Below are 23,948 nucleotides of genomic sequence, written 5' to 3'. Positions count from 1 at the left end.
ACTCCGCCCCCCACCCTTGAAATTGGTTATGCTGAAAATAAGAGAACGTCCCAAAGTCACCCAGTGAGAATTATGCCACAGTGTGGGTTTCAAAGCACATCTCCCGGATCATAATCTTTCACTAACTACTATGCCCTAAGCCAGGGGTGGGCAACTATGGCCCTCCAGATGTTCATGGACTACAATTCCCATCAGCCCCTGCCAGAATAGTCAATTGGCCATGCTGGCAGGGACTGATGGGAATTGTAGTCCACAAACATCTGGAGGGCCATAGTTGCCCACCCCTGCCCTAAGCCCTCTCCTGGATGGCCCAGGCTAGTTTGATGTCATCAGATCTCAGGAGTTAAGCAGGGTCTGTCCCAGTTCATACTTGTATGGGAGTTCACTGACAAATACCAGGGTTCTTTTACAGACTAAAGCAAAAGTAAACCACCTCTGTTAGTCTCTTGCCTTGAGAACCCTACTGAGTCACCATAGGTTGGTTGTAACTTGGCAGCACTTCACACACAAACACCCTGGACTGCATAATACAACTCTACAGAAGAATCATTAACAGCTATCGACAGTAACAGTTTCTGACACTCATGGCTTCAAAATAAAACCACAGTTAGTTTCTACTTTGACAGCTGCGATGTGTGGGTGTGGCTGCTACAATATCAACAGTCCCTCTCACGTGCTGCCCCAATGTCCCTTCACACGTACCGGTGGATATTCCTTTCTCGACACTCTTTTAAGTTCAGGTCTTGAAGTGGGAAGGACAACACTCTTACCTTATTGGATTGTCCATCCTGTTGACTGTGAGAAAGGCTGCCAGGTTAGCGGTGTAGGATGAGCATACAATAAGGGTGAAGAGCCACCAACTTCCCATCACTATGCGCATCGCCATGGAATTGGCTGTAGATTCGCCCCCTAAAACGTAAGCACAGGAAACGAGCTCATACAAGCCTGTTGTTCATTGGCCCTTTACAAACGCTAATGTCTTTTTACCATGCGTCTTTTCCCTATCATCTACTTGCTTCGCAATGCCACTCCTTTATTGAATAAAACAGGACAATCATTATGGTGGATCCTTTTGAAAGGGGAATAGGGCATTGGCAAGTACCTGGATATTCATTCCCACATTTTCAGGGATTCCAGATACAGAGCCAATCTCTACCTCCAGATCGAACACAGAATACAGAAATCCTGGGATGGAAGCCATTTCTGGCTTCAGGTGGGATATTCAGTTTCATAACTGAATACTTCATTGGGTACCAAACCAAATGCCAGAATCTCTTGCATGGGGAAAAGTGTGAGAAGAATAGATTAGAAGTGTTGCCCTGATATGCTGGTTTTTTTTTTTCATGAGCATGGAGATTTTCTTTGAGATTTCCCATAAAGAGCAGGAATTAATTAATTCAAGTCTGCAACAATTGTGGATTGAATATGAGGGGTCATTTGCCTTGTGCCTTCTGGCCTAAAGGTTATCTTCAGCATACTTAAAGAGGACTCAGCTGACTGTTCACACTGTGGCATACCTGGGGGGGGGGACAGAGGGGACTAATGCCCCAAGCACCACTTGCAAGGGTCACAGCTGCCCCTTTCCTTCCTGTATCCCAACCTACTAGCCTCTGCCTACCTGCCACCTGATCACCGCTTCCAACTCACCACCCACTTGGCTGTCACCCACCACCTGTCTGCCTACCCACCCACCCACCACCTGCCTGCCTACCAGAGAGGTAGACAAAGGCACCCTTTCTCTTCACCTCTCCTGGGGGGTACAATTTGCGGGGGAGGACATCATTTGGGAGGTGCAATTTCAGAACTTGCCCTGGGCGCCATTTTCTGCAGATATGCCTCTGGTTTCCCATAAACCTGTGCAGCATATAACACATGGTTTGATGTATCATACAAAATCAGGACATTCCATTTGTGCAGATGACTAAGATAAGTGCAGCTTTCACCCAAAATATGAGCAGAGGCCTTCCAAGAAGCTTCACAAGTACTATGGAAACTCATATTGGTTTCCCTCAAAAATCTTCAGAGGTATAACTTGAAGAGGAAGCGCCTAATCTACTTAAAATTTCATTGTAGAAGTGATCCAATGATGTGCACCATCTGCCAAAAAGGGGCGTTTTCCCACTTACCTCGCCCAAAGGTTGCTGTGCGCAACTCCCAGTGCACGCCATTTCAGCGAGTGCCATTTCGGGGAGCGCCAGGAATGACGTGTGCTGAGGAGGTGCGACGGTGGCAGCGTCGGGGCTGCTGTGTTGTCGCCGCCCCTGTAGTGGGGAGTGCCGGGGGACCCCACGCTACTTGGGGAGAGTAGCGCGCAGCAGCAGGTAAGTGGGGAAACGACCAAGGTTCCTCGTGTTGTACTGAAATTCTTTGGGGGTCCCATGAAAGCTTGAAAATGTTTTGCCTGATGAGAAGTTACTGTGTTGATTTCAAGCTCTGCATTTAGAAAAAACTTTGATGGCCCCTCAATGGACTTGCTCCAAACAAATCTCATTTCCATCCAAATCTTTTTGGGAAGGAGGAATCATACACATTCACTTTTAGAAAGAAGTCGCAGCAAATTAAAGACAAAAAAGAAGTCGCAGCAAATTCAGACAAAAAAAAATAAGGTGTGATATGATAACTTGAATCTCCGCACGGGCTGCTAACAATGTTGCAAACCTTGCCAAAATAAATCAGAGAAAAGCACTGTGGTCTCGTTAATTATAATTCATTCGTGGTTTAAAATAATTCACAAGCAATATATAGTGTGGCATTTAGCACTTGCAGCTTGCTTTCTTATCCTTTCTTCGAGTTCTTTCGTTTAGGATGATGCCAATTCAGTGGTGCTCGTCCTTTAATTTAAAACCACCTCTGCTGCGCAAACTGATCTTTGATTATGCCACTGGCGGTTGCTGAGAACATAAACGGCTTTGTGTTTTATAGTTCCGAAACCCACCAGACAACCATCTCAATGACATAATGGGCAAAGCTTCCCATTAAAAGTTTTGCATCTCGCTGTTTTCTCGGGGAAAAAAAAAAGTTTAACAACCTTGCAAGTTGCATCCTACGGAGTGCAATTAGAGAAAAATGGGAGGAAAACATTGTTACCGAGTGATGAACAAGGACCTACTTCGAAGGACAGCACTCACATTCAAAGACGGTTTTAGAAAAGAAAATAATGCAACTGTGTTATGTGCAATGCTTTGGGCACCATCCAGCCAAAATCAAGAACTTTTCAATCTCAATTGTTTTAGTCAGAGCTGATTAGCAATGCACTTATTCATTCAGTTACTGCATTCCTATCCAGCCTTCCTTCCAAAGAACCCGAGGCCACATAGATGGATGGAGTGGCCCCATTTGTCCTGTCACAACAACCCTGTGATGTAGGACAATTTGTGAAAAAAAGTTTGGTCCTGAATTGCTGAGTGAGCTTCATGGTTTGATTTGAACTTAGATATCCCTAAGATATTCAAGCTCAGACACTCCAGTCATTAGTTAGATTTGATATGTTTAAGTCGCCACCTGTAATTTTGATCCTTATTTTTAGTTCTAATGGATCCCCTTATTGTTTTATTACTATTTATTCTATTATAATTGTATATAGTTTTACTGTGTTGTTAGTCACACTGAGCCCTTCGGGGATAGGGCAGGGTATAAAATAAAATGGAAATGAAATTAGTGGTTCTTATCTATTCCTTTAAAATCAGTTGATCTAAAAAGTACTTCGCTTTGGCAGGATGGTTCACTTTACCATATATGGTAAATCCCCGAAGCCTAAAAAAAGCCCAAAATATTCTGAGAGACCCGTCTCATCCAGCGCACTCTCTTTTTGAACTGTTACCATCCGGCAGACGATACAGGTCTATCAAAACTAGGACAAAGAGGCTTAGAGACAGCTTCTACTCTAGAGCTGTGGCTATGCTAAACTCCGCGGCTTCGTGTTGATGTGTTTGGGGCTGTGTAGGGATGGGTGGAGGAAGGGGAAAGTGAGGATGGGGGATGAGTCTGAAATTGTGTGCATCGAGGAATGCTGCTGTAAATTTCGTTGTGCGTGCACAATGACAATAAAATGCTTATGCTTATGCTTATATAGAAGGTTAAGGAGTTGTGGAACCAGCTCTCTCTAATTCACCCTACAAATTATAATTTACCAGCAGATGGGGACAAATTCAGCAGGAAACAATCACAGTTATGTCCTGCCTGACAACTTTCAGGGTCACCTACCTCGTTTGGAACCCAGATGCTGAAACACTAGGTTCAGCAATGCAATTTTTCTTGCTCTTATGTGTTTCCTTTATGCCTGACAAAATACTGCCAACTGTATCCTGCACTGAACATCACTCCTCACTAGGAGCTGAGTTTGAAAATATGGAATGTGAAATAGACTGCAAAGGGGGAAGGGAGATAGAAAGAGGGTAGATCACATGATCTACAACAGAAGAGCCCTTCGGGGGAGGGCAGTATATAAATGTAATAAATAAACAAACAAACAAACAAACAAACAAATAAATAAATGAGCATCCTTCTACTACTGAGTATGACAGTATGATTTAAACTCAGCAGAAATTTCCCCCCATTCTTCAACCTCCTCTCAACCACCACTTGCAACTGAATGATGGTTGATTCCGCATGAACCCAAAACAGCGGTCTGAAAACGGTGTAAACCCTTTTACAGTGGCCCCTTCCGCACACACAAAATAATGCACAAAATAATTTACAGTGGCCCCTTCCGCACACACAACTGTTTGCAAGTGGATTTTGCCATTCCGCACAGCTTCAAAGAGCACTGAAAGCAGTTTGAAAGTGCATTATTCTGCATGTGCGGAATGAGCCAGTGTTTTAAACCCTTTTACACCACTTTCACACCATTTTCACACCGCTGTTTTTGGCCCATGCGGAATCCACCGATATTCAGAGAAGAATCACCATTTACCGCATGTCAGGAAGAAAAAAAATCTGTCTGAATCTTCTTCTTTAAAGGCAAAGTTTTGCATTCAGGGGAAGCATTCAATAACCTACCTGAGGCTTGAAAAACTTATGCTATGTGACCCTCCACATTACATTGTTTGGCTCATCAGCAGGAAAGGACAGATTCAAAACCAGATTATTTAGTCTATTGGCTTAGCTTGTCTTTTTTGAAGACAATTATTTAAGACATTTCTGTCCTGCAAAGTCTTAGCCAGAAAGTTTTCAATGCAGTTTTTGAGCCAAATTCAAAACAATACAAATGTTAGAGAAGATCAAATAACAGAATAAAACTGAAATAATGAAATCCACAATCTAAAAATTTAGAGAAATCTTAGAATGTTAAACTGAGTCAGCTAAACTATAAAAAGTGAAGTTAGTGAAGAGAATTTGCAAGCTAAAGCCCTATAGTAGAACCCTGGGGTATAAGAATAAGGTGACCAGATTTTCACCTTTTTTAACCGGGACACCAGCATGCGCAGCTGCAGGAGCACACTGCCTTTTGGGGCGCTCCCCTGTCACAGGGCGGGAAAAGGGGAGAGCCCCAGAAGGCAGTGCAGCAGCCTTCCAAAAATTGGGAGATTTTTAAAAAATCTGTGGGACGTGGGACAAATTGCTTAAAAGCAGAACTGTCCCGCCAAAAGCGGGACGTCTGGTCACTATGTATAAGAAGCATTTTCAAATGGCACCTAGTGTTTAAAAGGTTAGATGCTAGAGGGATATCTATGGAAAGAGAGGTCAAAGAGATGGAGTCACCACTGAGATTCTAGTTCTGGTAACCATCACCTGATGGTCAGGGGGGAAGGCAACAAAGAAGAGCCTGACCAGGAAGATCTAAGATATTGAGCTGATATGAAGTTGGGGCTACAAGCCTTATTCAAGTCACTTTAGAAAACATTAAATTTGCCTGCTGCTAACAGCCTAATCCAGAGGAACTGATGGGGAGGACCAGCCATAATCTGGCACTACCCTGCCACCTCAAAAGAGCTCCTCTGCAGCACAGGGAGGCCCCCCAAAAAGGAAAGAAACCAAAAGCAGCCTCAAAGATCCTCCATAGGGGATTGCGAAGATATCAACCAAAAAGAAAAAAAGACCAGAACAAAGCACTAGCAAAAAAAGAGAGAATCTATCTGATCCAAATCTGCATGACTGACACAAAGAGAAAAAACATATGTGTTATATGCGTTTCAATATTTAATATATGTTTAAAATTTCCTAAACATTTCATGTTTTTCTCTTTGGGTCAATCATGCAGATTTGGATCAGATAGACTCTCTCTTTTTTTGATAATGGAAAAATGCCACAACTCTGCCAGTGCATGGGGGCTGGGCAGGTGATGGATGCTGGCTAAGGTCAGCGCCATCCTCTGGGCTGCTCCTGGAATGCCTCCAGTCATGGCCATGCAGCATTCTGCACTAGCTAGCATAGGCTGGGACAGAGGCTTCCAGGTCGAGTGCCATGGAGCCATGCGGTGTCCACCTGCCTGAGGAAGTTGCCCCTCTGCTGGCACATTTGCCCCCTGCGCTGGCCGAATGGGCACCCAAACCAGCACAGGGCTGCGCCGGCTCATAAGAACATTAGAACTAGCCTGCTGGATCAGACCAGAGTCCACTCTGCTACTTGCAGTGGCCCACCAGGTGCCATTGGGAGCTCACATGCAGGAGGTGAAAGCAATGGCCTTCTGCTGCTGCTGCTCCCGAGCACCTGGTCTGCTAAGGCATTTGCAATCTCAGATCAAGGAGGGATCAAGATTGGTAGCCATAGATAGAGTCCTCCTCCCTAAATCTGCCCCAAGCCCCTTTTAAAGCTATCCAGGTTAGTTGCAGCCATCACTCCACCTCCACTGTGGCAGCATATTCCAAACACCTAAATCACACGCTATGCGTGCGGAAGGAAGTGTTTTATTAGTCCTAATTCTTCCCCAGCATTTTCAATGGATGCTGCCCCTGGTTCTAGGTATTGTGAGAAAGAGAGAAAAATTTCCTCTCTGTCAACATACTTTCTACCCCCCCAATGCATAATTTGGAGTAGACTTCTCGATCAATTATCCCCCCCCTCAGACGTCTCCTCTCCAAACTAAAGAGTCCCAAACGCTGCAGCCTTTCCTCATAAGGAAGGTGCTCCACTCCTTCCAACTGTCATCCTCAAGTTGTCCTTTCTCTTGCAAATCTCTTTTTTTTCTATCTCTTCGAGTATCCTTTTGCGAGGATGTGTACGTGGCGACCAGAACTGAACACGAGAGTGGGGTCCAGCCCCCCCACTCCGCTCCACTCTGGATTGGGATGCCCAACCTGTAAATGACAAATATTACCTAAACTTGCGAAGTAAAGCACAGATTAAAAATAAATGCACAACTGCTTTACCCCCATCATCGCAGAGCTACTCATTGAAAAATGATGTATGCAGGCCTCCAATATTTTACAAAGGTATTTGCAAGTCCAGCAAAATTTCTTTGGGGTTATTGATACTGACCACATCTACAGCATTCTGCATAAGCAAGCTTTTCTTGGGTAAGTGAAAGAGAAAAGTGCTTTGGAAATAACCAGTTGGCATATCAACATCTAGCCTTCCTTTTTAAATGGAAAAAAAAGAAATGCAAAATAAATCAAGCTGATATACCTTGACAAGCACCTGAGCATACAGAAACAAGGGCGTGTTTTTTATGTGTTATGAAATGGTGTTCTGTGTCTCCTCAAATGTATTTTTAGTAGCAAAACATGCTCGGTAATGTACCCTTCAAACCATTATTTGCTAGAGGTTAATACAGGGTCTAGCCTTTTGTTCCAAGATTGAAAAGTAGCGAACAGCCATCAGTACCATTTCTGTCAGCTAGCAAACACTTGAGCAAGTACCTTGTTGAACAAAGGCCCCATATACTATCCAAATGGCACTGTGGAGAGTTGAGGAAGGGGAGGCCCCCGACTGAGAAGAATTCTGGGCTCTTGCTGCTTGGATTCGGTTCAGCACGAAGATCAAGACGCTGACGACCGGGATAGCGGCAGCTATGCACGCCCACACAGCAAAATCGAAGGGGGCGAAGAGGGAAAAGATGTTGATCTTCTCTTCCGGCTTCTTGATCAGGATTCCCACAGAATAATCCATGTAGCGCTTGCTGAAGTCCACAACGCTCTCCCGCTCTGGCGTTATGGTGATAGCAGAGATTGCCAAATCAGCTCTCTGAAAATTGAACAGAAAAAACAGTAAAGAACCCATTCTGGTCCAATGGAATTCTTGCATACATTTGGCAGTAAAGGAAAGCAGGAACAACTAGACATAGGGTGCTGGACTATACTAAATAAAGGTAAAGTTTCCCTTCAGTCGTGTTCAACCCTGGGGTACCACTGCAAGCAGTGATTTTGGGGTAGTTTTTGTGGGGTAGTTTGCCATTGCTTTCCCTGGCTATTCTGTACCCCCCAGCAGTGTGCTAGATACTCATTTACCGACCAAGGAATGGATGGATGGCTGAGTTGACCATGAGCCAGCTGCCAGGGGGCTCGAACTCCTGACCATGTGAGTGGAAGTGCAAGCACTTAACCACTACGCCACACAGCTCCTTGGACTATACTAGGCCTCATCTAATGAGCTTCAAGGCTTTATCACAATTCACTCAACATGGTGGACACACAGGCACTTGTAGAAAAGACTGAGAATGCACCAGAAGGTTGTACGTTCTGAATCTGTTTCAGAAATGTTTCCCTTCCTTTCCGATGGTTGCCAACTTCCAAGTTGGAAAATTCCTGGAGATTGGGGGTGGAGCCTGGGGAAGACATGGTTAGGGGAGGGGAATTAACAGGGCATAATGCCATAGAGACCGCCTTCCACAGCAGGGGACTGGTTCTCTGTCATCTGGAGATCAGTTGTAATTCTGAGAGATCTCCAGGCCCTTCCAGAAGGCTGGCAACCCTATCTTAACCAGGACTGATGATTGCAACGTGGCTTCTGTTGGCTAGTCGGAAATGCTTTGCCATACTGGAGGAAGAGTTTAGATTTATACCCTGCTTTTCTCAACCGTAAGGAGTTCCAAAGCGGCTCACAAACTCCTTCGCGTCCCCTCCCCACAGCAGACACTCTGTGAGGCAGCTGGGGCTGAGAGAGTTCGGAGAGAACTGTGACTGGCCCAAGCTCCCCCAGCAAGCGTCTTGTGGGAGAGTGTGGACAATCCACAGTCACCAGAATAAAGTTCACCTTCCTTTCCTATGGTTGCCAACTTCAAGTTGGAAAATTCCTGGAGATTGGGGGTGGAGCCTGGGGAAGACAGGCTCTTAAGCCCTATACCGGGGTAGGGAACCTGCGGCTCTCCAGATGTTCAGGAACTACAATTCCCATCAGCCTCTGTCAGCATGGCCAATTGGCCATGCTGGTAGGGGCTGATGGGAATTGTAGTTCCTGAACATCTGGAGAGCCGCAGGTTCCCTACCCCTGCCCTATACCAAACTAAAGGTAATTCTTTATTTCCTCTCATTTATTTATTCATTCATTCATTCATTCATTCATTCATTCATTCATTCATTTATTTATTTATTATTTTCAGATTTTTATACCGCCCCTCCCCCAAAGGGCTCTTCTTTCCCTCTCGGTATAAGAGACAAGCACTGAAAGATAATCTGCTTACACAGTAAAATCACTATAGCTTTTCCTAAATTGAACCACTTCAGACTGACTGCAGGCACAAGAATATATGTATGAATGCCCTAAACCTTTTAAAAAAAACACCTCCATGTACATGGAAAATTAGCAAGTTAAGGTGAACACTAGCCTAGATCCCTTTTCCCTGCCATGCTACTAACATGGTGGGAGGACGGCGAAAAAAGGTCAAGCATAAGACTTTTATTACTTGCAATCGAGAGAAAAAAGCACCCCATGATATTTGCTGTGCTTTTAGATTGGCTATTTTATAACAGGATCGTCTTTATTCAAATGGATTAATACATATCAAGACTGGGATCCACAGAGCCCAAAGGCTTGGGTTTGTCAAAACTGCCATATCAAAACTGCTTTCGAAACTTCTCTCAGTGAGGTTCACATTTTTGCATGTTGTCATTTTGTGGAAATTTAAACCCAAAGTTCCTCAGCCACGAGGGACTATCTATGTTGTTCCCTGGACCAATCTAAATAGTTACGGTCAAAACTCTGTTTTTTTTTTAGATTACGCAAGTTGCTCATTACAGGTTTGATGCTCACAATAAGCCTGGTTCGACCAAGTCACATTTGAGTCATATCTGGCCCTCGTATCAAATGAGTTTGACATCTTTGCTCTACATCGTATGCGGTTCCAATACTATAGCATTTGTTTCCCATTTTCTGTATTTTGAAAGCCTGATTTTAAACACTTTTACTTCCCCTGAGGAAAACCATTCAACAGATCATTATGAAATTGTATTACTGCTTTCTTTAAGTGCATATCAGATATCTAGTATGCATGAAAATCAAGGTGAAGTGGTTTTTCGTAACAAAGCTATGACAGAAAAAAAATTCATTATGTATGCAACACGGTGCTGCGTTCTGTGCTACATGTGGGTTCGGACCTGCAACCGTTGGACCTAACTTTAGAGCCTGCCACTGAAATTTTACCTTTGGTACTTTTCTCATTTCTACAAATTGGATTCCCAATTTGGGTTTCTGAATTGAAGTAAAATAAAACCTAATGTTTTAGGTTTCTGAATCAAAGTAAAATAAAACCTAATGTTTTAAGCTGCTTTGGGTTTCCCATTGAGGATAACAGTAAGGTATAAACATTTTTTTAAAAAATGATACTATTAAGGGGTAGATAATTTAGATCAGAGGCACACTAGTGGATCAATCTACTTAGAGGCTAGGCAGCCCAATCCATGGGGGGGGGGAGTTTCATGGCAGCCGATTCTAACAAAAATGGTTTGGGGAAAGTAACATGGGGCAGACTCACCATTATAATTCAAAGGCTACCCCTCCCCCCCAGAATGCCCTGGAACTGCCCCCATTGGCACCACTGCAGGCTCCTCCATGCCACTTATGTCATCTAAACTGGCATGATGCTGGTAATGGGGTTACACTGGCTTTATAGCCCTTACATACACACCCGCCCCCCACGAATTGCACTGTCAGTTAAAGACCATTCCTCACTGATCCCACTGCTCCTGCCAGATGTACCTTGTTAATAAGTTCTCCAATCATGCCATTCCACGAGCTGTTGTGGAGCTGCTGTCCATACTTGCCATCTGGTGATTGGTAGATCTCATACTTGAAACCCAAATTCTTTGAAAGTGCATCCAGGACGTCAATGGAAAAGCCTTTGTAGCGTTTGGGTTGACCGAGGATATTTTCCGCCACCATGACGAAAGGTTCTTCCTGAGAACAAAGCAAGGATTCAGCTGGTGTTTACAGTGCCTGTCGCAAAACGATTACTCAAGCAGACCTAACACAGCGTCAACAGCACCTAGGACAGGGATGATGTCAGGCCTCCAACGCTGTCATCTTCACATAGGAATGACTTATTGCTGGTCTCTGCGATGCTACCGGGCTTAAATCTAGCTGTTCTACTGAAGATCAGCACAGCTCCGCTCTACAACTAAGAATGGGAAACCTGTTCAACCACCCTTTCATTATTTCTAATGACATCCAACCCAAGAACAGATCTCCAAACGGTTGGTGCCTGAGGCCCTTTTTAGAGTTAACAAATTGCATTTGGGAATCGACAAGGGAAGAGGGGCTCCTTGTGGGGTGACAGTTTCAATAGGATGCACAATGTGTGCCCGTTTGCTTGGAAGATCTCAGCCCTACTGATTTTACCGCTTTGCAAAGTGGTGCTGACATGCTCTTGGGGTAGAACAGCTCGACTCCCGGACAAACCGGAAATAAGATCATGATCCACACATGCCCAAGGGAGAAAAATAATAACAGACGGGAGGGGGGAGCCGTCCCGCAGATCACAGAGGAGCACTCTGAATCTCTTTTAACGTGTTCTGATCAGAGGGAAAAGAAAAATAAACAAAGGAGAAGCCAGGCATTTCAGCTACGGGTGGAGTGGGCTTTGCGTTTGTCACACTGCAGGCTCTAGTCTCTTTCAACTCAGATTTGACATTACAAACAAGCAACTGGCATGCCCGTCCCATTTTGAAAAGGAAGGAAAACAACATATTGAGGTCACAATGTTCAACGTAGCAAATAACTTCCAAGTTAGGTGTTACTTTTGAGAGCATATCTGTGGCTCGAAACTGCATTTCATTTTCAGAAGTTTGAAAAGCTGAGCACCTGCGGTACCTACTAAAATGCTGAAGAGAAGGGCAGTAAACCCAGAAAGACTCTGGGAACTATTAACTTGTAACTGGAAAAAGTCACTATCTATAGGCTTCTATTCCAGTAACACACACATAAGGCATACCTATATTACGTATCTAAGTTCATGTGTAATTCTCCCACCCCAGTGATGCATGGGAAATGTAGTTTTCTGATGGGGGAGCTATTCATTCTATCAGAAAACTCTAAACACCAGGCCTAAATTATGATTCTCCACATTCTTTTCAGGAAACCCAAGGATCATTAAATGGGTATTAAACAGAGCAAAACAATCATCTTAGTGTCATGTTTACTTTTGCTATCACTGAAAAGCATTGATATATTCAGAGCTCTTTGTACGGCTCGTTCATTCTGGGCATCGGGAGATGGCATCAAGGTAAGTACCCTAAGGACAGTGGTGGTGAACCTTTGGCACTCCAGATGTTATGGACTACAATTCCCATCAGCTCCTGCCAGCATGGCCAATTGGAGTGCCATCTGGAATGCCAAATTGTAGTCCATAACATCTGGAGTGCCAATTGGCCATGCTGGCAGGGGCTGATGGGAATTGTAGTCCATAACATCTGGAGTGTCAAAGGTTCGCCACCACGGCCCTGGGACATCCAGCTGCCAACCCATGATCTGCAGCTCACTCATTGAAGTGGCTTCCTTGGAATGGAAGATGCCAATCTTTCCTGGCAGGTGAGCAACTCACTACACTTGTGCTGGCAAGAGGACACATGAGTAAGGTGCAAACCAACCCCCGCACTCTGTTTAAGGAGAAACAATGGAGGCCTCCCATGCTTAGCATCTTATTAAGGGTCCACCAAAATCTGGAGTCACCCCTGAAGTGTGTTAAGAAACTCCAAAGTCGGGGAACTGCCCAGTACCTGAGCAACACGGGCACGGTCAGCTCCCCTGGAGGAGCTTCTCTTTAGACTGTGATTACATCTGCCATGAGAAAGGTCAGGGTTCTCCGAGCCATTTTGCAGAGAGACATGATGCTTGGGAGCCTGCCAAATCCTTGATTGCAGCAGGGAAATCCCTGCCCTCCAAATGTCCATAGCTGCTCGAAGCAGTGGTGAGGATTTTTTTTTGTGACACCCAACTGTTGCATCACATCTTTTCTGATTTTTTTAAAAAACCCTGGAAATGGGGAAGTGGAGCTGATATGATTGAAGTCTATAAAATTATGCATGGGATAGGAAATGTTGACAGAGAGAAATTTTTCTCTCTTTCTCACAATACTAGAACCAGGGGGCATACATTAAAAATGCTGGGGGGAAGAATTAGGACTAATAAAAGGAAACACTTCTTCACACAACGTGTGATTGGTGTTTGGAATATGCTGTCACAGGAGGTGGTGATGGCCACTAACCTGGACAGCTTTAAAAGGGGCTTGGATAGATTTATGGAGGAGAAGTCGATTTATGGCTACCAATCTTGATCCTCTTTGATCTGAGATTGCAAATGCCTTAACAGTCCAGGTGTTCGGGAGCAAAAGTTGCAGAAGGCCATTGCTTTCACATCCTGCACGTGAGCTCCCAAAGGCACCTGGTGGGCCACTGTGAGTAGCAGAGAGCTGGACTAGATGGACTCTGGTCTGATCCAGCTGGCTTGTTCTTATGTTCTTATTCCTAAAGCTACCTATTGACACTTCTGGTTTTTTTACTGGAAGTGACGTGATGACACAGCTCAGCTCTCTATATCACCAATTATTATTTTTTTGCTACTGAGTCACAGTTGACTATGAAAGCATTCAGTGTGCAACAATGTCCTTTTTTGAAAAAAGACGTTTGTCATCTGCATGGCTGTACTGGCAGCTGACAGCTTAGTCAAACTATCAAGACCTGTTTACAACACATTGGAATCCTTTGGCATCAGGGATCCAATGTAAAGGAGAACAGGGCTCCTGCACCTTTAACACAGAATGAAGAATTGTTGTAGTGTGGAAAAGCTAGAGCTATACTAAACCTCCCTCAATTGCCCCACTTTTAAAAGTACAAAGGCTTCCTTCTCATCAGGCTTCAGGGCACCGGGACAGAACTTTCAGAACCCCTCGATTTCTACAGATCTCACAGCTGTTGCAAAAATGGACGAAAGCGGGTCTACAAAACTCCATTCTTGCATTCAAGTGACATGATGCTACAGATGACAAAAGAGTTTGGAAGGGGAAGAATAAAAGGTTCTAGAAGAAGTAACGATGGGGTGTATCCAACCACAAGTTCCAAGGTGTCATGGCACTGAAGTCCTCAGAAGAAGGACCACTGAGAATCCTCACTTAGCCCCCAAAACTGTTTCGGAGGGTATACTGATCTCCGGGAGCCAAATCAGGAAAGGGCGTGTGTGTTAATGATCTGCAGTGCCAGGGGAAAGCCTGCTCTGTAAAGGACAAGGGTGGTTGGATCTACCCCACTACAAAGCATCACTTTTGAGCACTTTGCTTCCTCAACTCAAACATGGTCATACCAAGACAGTCACCACTTTCAGTGTTAGTCCTTGTAAGTCGCTGCCCAGGCGTCGTTCCTGCAGGCTGCCGTTCAGTCCCTTCTCAGAATCCCACGTTGCCAACTGCAAGTGGAAATACAGCAAGTGTGAGAAGAAAAGATATTTCAACGTTTGCAGAAAATACTTTGAAGTAGCTGCCAGAAGGAAAGGCACGAAAATAAAGAAGAGGCCCAGAGAAAAGAAGACGGTGATGTTCAATTGCCTAGCAATGTCAGGATCATAATTATAGAGCTTTAAAGTGATAAAGAACTCACAAGAACTTAGGGTTTCATGGGCTACCCTCTAGGCCTTTTACAGCTGTCATTTCAGTAAGTCATTTTGTTGTACGTATGGCTCTAGGCTCGAAGCACAATCTCTTCTATGTTTTTATAACTACTCCCAATCATCTTAAGGCACACTTATATCATTTTTACATGAATCAGTGCTGATCTGCAGAATCTGTAGCATGTTCCTTAAAGTACATTTGATGTATCATGTATAGGACCATGATCGTACAGTGTTACCAGGCTGAAAACCATAAGAATTGAAGAAAATCCAAAATATCACTGTCCAATTTGTTGTTACAGAGTACAGTTCACAAGGTATTCTACAAAAGGATGGGAAAGGGACTACTTCTCATATGCTCCAGGAGAGGTAGACGCTGAGATGCTTCCCGGTGGGTTTTGATCAGAATCCACTACCTGTTAGGAGCGGGACTGCAGTCTACGGTAGTTGGAAGAGTTGGGAAGAGCTGAATTGGTGAGAACTGTTGTTGTTATGTTGCTAGGCTACCATGTTGGAGCCTATAACTGTAAAAGCAGAAGAGCCCGATCACTGATTGGTGGTGATCATGATGTTTAGCATATAAGGACGAAACTGAGGGGCAGAGCCTTGTAGACTTGTACGCGAGTATGTAAGGTAATCAAACAATCTAACAATTCCCCTCCTCCTTTTCAAAATGTGAACTGATGATGGTGTAATACTGTTGGCTGTTGTGGGTTTTCGGGGAGGTGTGGTTGTGGCCTGGTGCTTTAGCTCCTGAAGCTTCGCCCACATCTGTGACTGGCAATTTCAGAGGCATGTCATGGTAAAACGTGTGCGTGTGTGTGGCATAGTGGAGTGATTTGTATGGTTGGGTATCCTGTTTTGTCTTCATCCCAGGTGGAAAGAGGTGAGGCTCATTTGCAACTGTCTAGGTTCATTTGCAATTGCATTTGTATATGTCCTGGTGGGTAGGGCGCATTTGCAAGCGTTTGAGTGGAATTAATTTGCAGTTGCATTTGTATGTGTTCTGGTGCACTGAATGTGTGTGACACACCTCAGAAACTGGAGTGAGATAAGGCGGGGGGAAGGAAGGAGTTTGTAGCATCTGATGAATTAGTGAATGGTGTTTGAAAAATCCCCTGGTATTTTGTGTTGTTTTTTTTAGTACTGGTAGACAGGATTTGTTGATTTTTCAGACTCTCTTTTTGTTGAAACTGTCTCGGCGTTTGTGAATTTCAGTGACTTCCCGGGTAGTCTGGCCCAGTAGCTATCAGAGTTGTCAAGAATTTTTGTGTCTTCAAATAAGATCCCATGTCTGGCTTGGGTTACAACATGGTCAGCTAGGAGCTAAAACCACCAGATCATGGCCACTCAGCCCAGAAAACCTATAACAACTAGTTGATTCCAGCTGTGGGAGCCTTTGACAACGTATACTGTTGGTTCAAAGAATTAGTGGCAGATCTTTTTCAGTCCAATTTATATCTTCAAGTAAATAGTCAAAGGATTTATTCTCCTCTAGGAAGTCAAGGTCCCCATTTGTTTTGCAATGTCCATAACTAGGTACCTATCTTTCTTCCATTTCCTATTTTACTAAGCAAACTGAGGTTGGTGCCATGGGAATTTGGGTGACTCTTTCAAAACCTTTCTGACTAATTTCAGTTTTATTCCATGCATTTTGGGGAGCTGCATGAACTGACAACCTTGAGAGCAGCAGTGCCATAGTGGTTAAGAATAGGTGCATTCTAATCTGGAGGAACTGGGTTTGATTCCCAGCTCTGCCGCTTGAGCTGTGGAGGCTTATCTGGGGAATTCAGACTAGCCTGTGCACTCCCACACACGCCAGCTGGGTGACCTTGGGCTAGTCACAGCTTCTCGGAGCTCTCTCAGCCCCACCTACCTCACAGGGTGTTTGTTGTGAGGGGGGAAGGGCAAGGAGATTGTAAGCCCCTTTGAGTCTCCTACAGGAGAGAAAGGGGGGATATAAATCCAAAACTCTTCTTCTAATAGTCAAATAGGCTGCATGAGCAAAGAGATGATCAGAAAACAGATCTCAATACTACTCTCATTTTTTGAAAGTTCTCAACCCCATTCCATTTTATTTTGAAACAGAGATTTACTTCTTCCCAACATTAGGACTAGTCTTCCAGACAGTGCCCAAAAGTTGATTTTCTGCAGACAGTAGCAAGCTGCCTTGAACCACAAGGAAATACTGTGTAATAAATATTTGATAAACAGATAATTTTCACAACTTCAGATTTTTGGCATGGAAGCTGCTGTTCAAACAAGTCGTGCATGAATGTATCATTGGCCTGACCTTAAGAGGTTCAGGCCAGCTCTGCATACAGAACTAAGTTTAGCATACCACTAAGATCCCTGTATACTCCAAAAGTGCACACAGCGGGCAAGATAGAACTCAGTGAGAACAACAGCTGAGGGGAGCTGGGCAAGAAATAAAAATGGGCATGTCTATATAGGGCGATAACATGGGCAAAACAGCTGCAGCCTCCTGTTCCTCCCTTCATGGTACTGTTAGGTAACATACCATATTTTAGTGTAGTGGTTAAGAGCAGTGGACTCTTGTTTCCCCCACCCCTCCACAAGAAGCCTACTGAATGACCCTGGGCCAGTCACACAGTTCTCTCAGAACTCTCTCAGCCCCACCTATTTCACAAGGCCCCTGTTATGGGGAAGAAAAGGGAAGGCAATTGTAAGCTGCTTTGAGAAAAACCAAGTCTTCTTCTCCACAGAATATTGACATAATATATCATACAGTTCAGCTTGAAATGTTTAAGGATGATCCATTCGCTACAACAATGAATGTCGATTCGCCAGACAGGAGAGTATGATTCCTAGTTTACTCTGTTAACTACTCCCATGAATGTCAAGGATGAGAGGTTAGATGGGAGCAATCTTGTTTCACAACTACCTTTAGACAATACTAGATGGCCCGGCCACTCTTCGCTGTGGCTTTGCGGGGGGTGGGTGTTGGGACGAAGGAGGAAGGGGAGAGCCGTACCAGGTTTTTCCTGCGGCTTGGCTGGGGACGCTCCTCCCTGGTCTCACGGGGTCTGGCAGTGGGGGGTTTCTCGGCATGAATGCGCACGCCGCGGCAAAGGCGGGCAAGCCACGCCCTTCCCGGAATGGCAGGCCCTCATTGGCCCAGCGGAAGTCTGGGGAAATGGGCAGTTTACGGGGCTCAGGTTTGACCTGGGACCCTGGCAAAGGGCGCATTACCTGCTTGCTACGGGAAGGGATGTCGCGTGAAAATTTGGGGGCGATCCGTCCAGCCGTTTCTGCGTTAGACCGTCACCAACAAACGGATGGTTAGCTTTTAATATATATAGATGAACCAATACGTTGGAGGCTCGTGCAGGACCCTGGAGGCACTATGTCTTGCCCCCACTACCCAGCCTGAGAATGGGCCCTTAGCAACAAAGGGAAGTGAAGCAATTATATTCTGCTAAAATCTTACCAGTCCAAAATGGGTTAATCTGAATGGCGTACAAAACCCCTTGTTTCAGCCATTTCTCTCCCACCCCCTTAGGTTTCACCCCCCAGCATTTTTCTTAGTTACACTATCTGTAGTATGCACTATATTTGTAAATATTTCCAAAAATCAGAGCAACAGACTTGCACTTCCATGTGTGAGAGAATGAATAACAGGATTGCTTTTAATCCCATTTTGTGCCCTTGTATCCTCCCTCTGACAACTCCTAAAGCTGCTGAAATCAAAACAATATCCCTTTCTGAGCCACACAAGGCTGATGATCCATCAGTCCCTATATAGAAGAATAATACAGGAATCTGTTACAGGCCACCTAAATTCTGCAATCTTGGTAATGTGTATTCTTATGAAAGGATACTGTTAGATAACATAGTGTAGTGGTTAAGAGCAGTGATCCATTCATTACAGCCTACCAAAAAGTATTGAATTTAGCTACAGTTTATGTCAAGATGATTATTATACTGATAAACCTAAGTGAAATACTGGATATTTCACTAGTTATATTTTCTCTATTAGGAAGAGACTGACCCTGGTCCGTTCTGAACAGCACAAATAAGACATCCCGAGGACCTTAAAAAGGCATGTTGGAAAGGAATTCTGCACAGCTTTTTTCCCAAGATGTCCTCAGGATGCCTTATTTAAGCTCAAGGCTTTGAAAAAGCTTTAAGGTGCACCTTTTCCCCCTAAGCCACCTACAATATGTGTCCTGCCTGGCTGTGTGGAATGCAGAGCTCAGGAGGCATCTTATGTTTCCTGCCCAACCTTTTTGCTCTCGGGTCAGTTTCACCCTCGGCTCGTGCCCGAAATTTTGTGTGCAGCTGAAGGGATTCTCCCTGCCGCCATTTGCTGAAGGTTGCCCCAGGGTGTTTGCTCTGCAGGCTCTGATCCTGGGTGCCTTTTCAGTTGAAAAAGTACGTAGTTGCACTCAGCTGGTCTTGCTGATTCTGGCAATATATAGTTTTCCTTTTCTTAAATTATTATTTTTGAGGAGCTATCTTCGTAGCTACGCAAACTCACATAAGAGAATCTTAGCTGCTCAAAAGCCGTGTCTGCTGCCCATTGAAAAGCATTGGGTTGATCCATGGACCGACAGCCAATAGTGGTATTCACAGTACATGGTGAAGGTCATATACTCTATTAATAACATTCTACATAAAACGCTGCTATGGAATATCTTCTTGGTACCATTGTCACTGTTAACCCAGGGTCTACCTCTTAAGACAGAGAAATTATAGTTAATGAAAACGGAAGGAGGAAAAGGAAGAGAATTTGAATGTATGGACACAAGTGGTCCACAATGACAAATGAACGATATACATGTGCACGTAAAACCTATTTAGTCATGTACACAGACAGAGAGAAAGAATACGAGAGCCACTTTTTATATTATAATTTGGCGCTGGTATGGAATATGCATAAGTGGTAAATGCATAAACTAGTTGATTGTCAGTATGGTGTACTGGAGTAGGCTCTGAGAGACCCAGGTTAAAAATCCCACTATGCTATGGAAGCTTCCTGGGTGATCCTGGGCCAGTCATACACCATAAGCCTAACCGACCTGACAGAATTGTTTGGAGGTTAAAATAGAGGAGATGAGAACAATGAAAGCCACCTTTTATCCCTCAGTGAGGAGAAAGGTGGGGTGTAAACGAAGTAAATAAACACATAATATTGCACCTATATGAGAGTGACTGATAGTGTGAGATTTCCTCATCTAATAGTTCCCCCCTTTATTTTAGGAAGGAAAAAATTGTTCCACAGGACCAGGGGATAATGGCCTCAGTTCTGTATATTTACTGTGGGGTGAGTACCCATGGGACCCTATTAAAAAGGCTGAAAATACTGCATCACTGTTCAATTAATTAAGCCGTTAACAGAGTTTGATCTAATCCAAGAGTTTACCCATTTTAATTTACACACTTATTTACTCAATATCTTCCTAGACCCCACTGTCTCTTCACACCAAGGAGTAATAATGTTCATTCACCAGACAAATCTTAAGTTGGGACAATTGTTCACTGTTCCACTCATTGTTTTACTTTATTGTTTCAAAACGGGAATCAGCGGTTGTTAAACTCAACCACTTAGAAACGGCTCAGTTAAGCCATCCTGCCTCTTCCCCCAAAACACAAAGCTTTTGGCTGCAATTCATCAAAGTTTAGTTGTGACTAAATACCATTGAAATCAATGGAGGAAATCAGTTGTGACTAATAAGCCCCATTGGCGGAAGGAACTATTCATAACTACCTTTAGCTGAATCAGACCTCTTATTTTTTTAGACTTAACATTTGGTGCATTTCAATGAAATCACCAACAAGGCTGGGAGTTCTTAAAGGCGGGCTGGAAATATGCCAGGATAAGTAAAATTCTCTATTATGTTTGGTTCAAAAGGAAGAAAAGAGCTACATGTTGCTTCTGGCATATTAAGCAGTTTGCGGTCCAAGGAGGAGGGCAATACCTCAAAGGCATTTTAATGGCTTCCTCCTATTTCACGCTAACCAGCATACAGAAAGCTGTTGAGTACACTGGGCTAAAATTACACGGTGCATATAAAAAATGAAGCAGATCAGGTTGATAAACCAGGAAAACCTTTTACCAAAAATGACATTCTTTTCCTCCTGACTCCCGGAGCTTCCAACCAATGCAGTTGTGCATAAGTGTGTCAGTTTTGACTTCCACTTGTTCTAGCAGGCAGAGCACGGCTTGCAAGATCAATGAATTTATGGATACGTGCACCAATTTTTGACAGTTGACCTGTCAAGATCAGTGCCTGAAAAACTCATTTCCAGCACGGTTAAACAAAACGAGCTCTGCTGCCATTTGATAAGGCTGTTACAGTCTTCATTCTTTTTTCAGAAATTAGCTAGACCTTCTACTGGGATTCCTGGAAGCAGAGGTTACAGTGTAGACATCAGCAGATACTAGATATATGGTTTCTAAATCCGATGATGACAAACTGCTCTTTGCAGGGATCAGCAACTTGTACCATACATTTTATAGACTGCTGGTCTCCAGAAAAAATACATATACCATAGCAAGCCAGTATATTATTTTTTTTCTGAATTATGACATCTGGGTATCCCAAGCAGCCATGAAAGAGCTAGGAAAGATTCTTGTGTATGGATGTGTAACTGGCAACCAAGATAATAGATGCCACAGTCTTCCCTATTAGAGCAGGGAAGAGAGCAGCAGTGGTGTAGTGGTTAAGAGCAGGTGCATTCTAATCTGGAGGAACCGGGTTTGATTCCCCGCCCTGCCGCCTGAACTGTGGAAGCTTATCTGGGGGATTCAGATTAGCCTGTGCACTCCCACACATGCCAGCTGGGTGACCTTGGGCTAGTCACAGCTTTCTGGACCTCTCTCAGCTCCACCTACCTCACAGGGTGTTTGTTGTGGGGGGGGAGGGAAAGGAGATTGTAAGCCCCTTTGAGTCTCCTACAGGAGAGAAAGGGGGGATATAAATCCAAACTCTTCTTCTTCTTTGTAAACCCATGAAAGTAGGACAATGAAGAAAGTTAACGGGAAGTAGATTCCTCTGAAATGTGGCACTGAGAGGAGAGTTTCGTGAATACTGTGGACTGCTAAAAGGACAAATCAGTGGGTTCTAGATCAAAGCAAGCTGTCAGGCCTGACTCCTGCGTGGCCTCGCATCAGCAGGCTGGAGCCAAGGTCACACCTGCACTTGCTGTTACCTGCAGCCTAATGGCCCATTCTGTTTCTATTGCAGTGCTTGTAACTAGTGCTTGAATACCTCATTCCTCCTTCTCTCCTAGAGGCCGGAATGAGCCCTACCACTGTCCTTAGGCTGAAACACATAACAATACTGTCTTCATACTATCCTTTTCTTATGCAGGCAGCTGTGGGAACTGGTGGGGAGGGGAAACATCTGAAGGGGCAATGTTCGGAGATATATACATGCTGAAAAAGCTTGAGTGCCAGCTCTGGCTTTCTTCAGCTAAGGTCTTGACACAGTTCAATAAAGCTCTTGAATAGGCTTGGAGCTTCAGGTACACTGAATCCTGAATTCAGCCCGAATCTGGGTGCATTCGGGCATATTCGGGCCAAAATCGGCCCAAACATGTCCTAACCGAATATTTGGGAATCCGAATGCAAGGCATTCTGGCTTTTAAGGGTATTTTTTGGTCTGTGTTTACGTTTTGGCCTGCAGGGGGCACATTTTTAAAGCTAGCAGCACCAAAATGGCAGAGTCCCATCCAGAGACTGTCTTAATGATGCCAACCAAGTTGGGAGAAGTTTGGTTCAGGGGGTCAAAAGTTATGGACCCCCAAAGTGGGTGCCCTTTGCCCCTATTGTTTCCAATGGGAGCAACAGGAGATGTCCATAACTTTGGCCCCCCCAAACCAAACTTCACCAAACTCGAGTAGTATCATCAGGACTGTCTCCAGATGAGATCCTTAAATTTTGGTGCTAGTAGCTTTAACAATGCATTCCTGACAGGCACCCCAAGAAATTTGCCAAGATTCTCTCTGCTCTGCAGTGCCTTGGAACTGTTGTACCCACTGGACAATTTCTGAGTGTGTAAGCAGGCTGCACATTTTTGAAGATAGAGGCACCAGACTTTCAAAGTGGCTCCAGGAGGCCCTCTTGGTCATAGTATCCAGGCTTGGGGAACTTTGCTTCTGGGGGTTCAATGTTATGGGCCCCCAAAAGGCTTGTTTGTTTCCCTGCTCCTACACATGAAGCCTGCTGGTTGAGTTCTCTCAGAACTCTCTCAACCTGCCCCCCACCGCCTCCAGAAGCAAACTTTACCAAGATTGGATGCTATTACCAGGAGGGCCTCCTGGAGCCACCTTGAAAGTCTGGTGCCTCTATCTTCAAAAATGTGCAGGCTGCGCAGAAATTCCCCATTGGGTACAAAGGAGCCACTGCAGAGCACAGAATCTGTCAGGCTCTTCAGCAAGTTCTATGGTGGGAAAAAATAATTAACTTTTCCTACCATAGACTTCAGTGGGTCTTGCTGTTATGCCCAGTTGGCTCTGTGCTGGAGATTTGGGGGGAAGGGCTCTGGGGAGGTTGTTGTTCTGGGTAGGGGCATCTAATTTCCGGCAGTGCTGCTGGTGTGAGTCTCCTGAAAGGAACCAGTCAAGTTTCCTTGGAATGGGCAAATGCTGTGGGCACCCTGTTGAAGGTGAACCTGATGCCCACAGAACCTAATGCCCAGCCATCCAAATGTTAGCAAAGTTGGTTGGTTCCTTTCAGAAGACCTCAAAGGGGTAGCCCCATCTCCTGTTAGCTCCCATTGGAAACAATGGGGGATGGGGCACCCTTTTTGGGGTTCCATAACTTTGGACCCCCTGAACCAAACTTCACCAAACTTGGTTGGTATCATCAGGAGTGTCTCTGGGTGATATCCTGAAAAATTGGTGTTGTTAACTTTAAAAGTGCACCCCCTGCAGGCACCAACACCAAAAACCACAAAAAATACAAAAAAAATCACAGACCCGAATTTTGGGGGGTATACCCGAATATTCAGGTA

General features: G+C 44.5%; 1 protein-coding gene across 1 annotated transcript in view; it reads right to left on the bottom strand.

Moving 5' to 3' along the window:
• GRID1 (glutamate ionotropic receptor delta type subunit 1) overlaps positions 1-23,948 on the bottom strand; it is a 255,063-nt gene that overhangs the window by 84,318 nt on the left and 146,797 nt on the right. Inside the window, exons 5-8 of the mRNA XM_048506863.1 lie at positions 14,665-14,766; positions 11,071-11,268; positions 7,797-8,121; positions 771-909 (exon numbers count right to left, since the gene is read on the bottom strand). Of these exons, the coding sequence (XP_048362820.1) occupies positions 771-909; positions 7,797-8,121; positions 11,071-11,268; positions 14,665-14,766 (764 nt within the window). The remainder of the gene's footprint in view (positions 1-770; positions 910-7,796; positions 8,122-11,070; positions 11,269-14,664; positions 14,767-23,948) is intronic.

Source organism: Sphaerodactylus townsendi, linkage group LG08 (genome assembly GCF_021028975.2).
Source record: "Sphaerodactylus townsendi isolate TG3544 linkage group LG08, MPM_Stown_v2.3, whole genome shotgun sequence".
Taxonomy (NCBI): Eukaryota; Metazoa; Chordata; class Lepidosauria; order Squamata; family Sphaerodactylidae; genus Sphaerodactylus; species Sphaerodactylus townsendi.
This window is presented reverse-complemented; position numbering and strand designations above follow the sequence as displayed.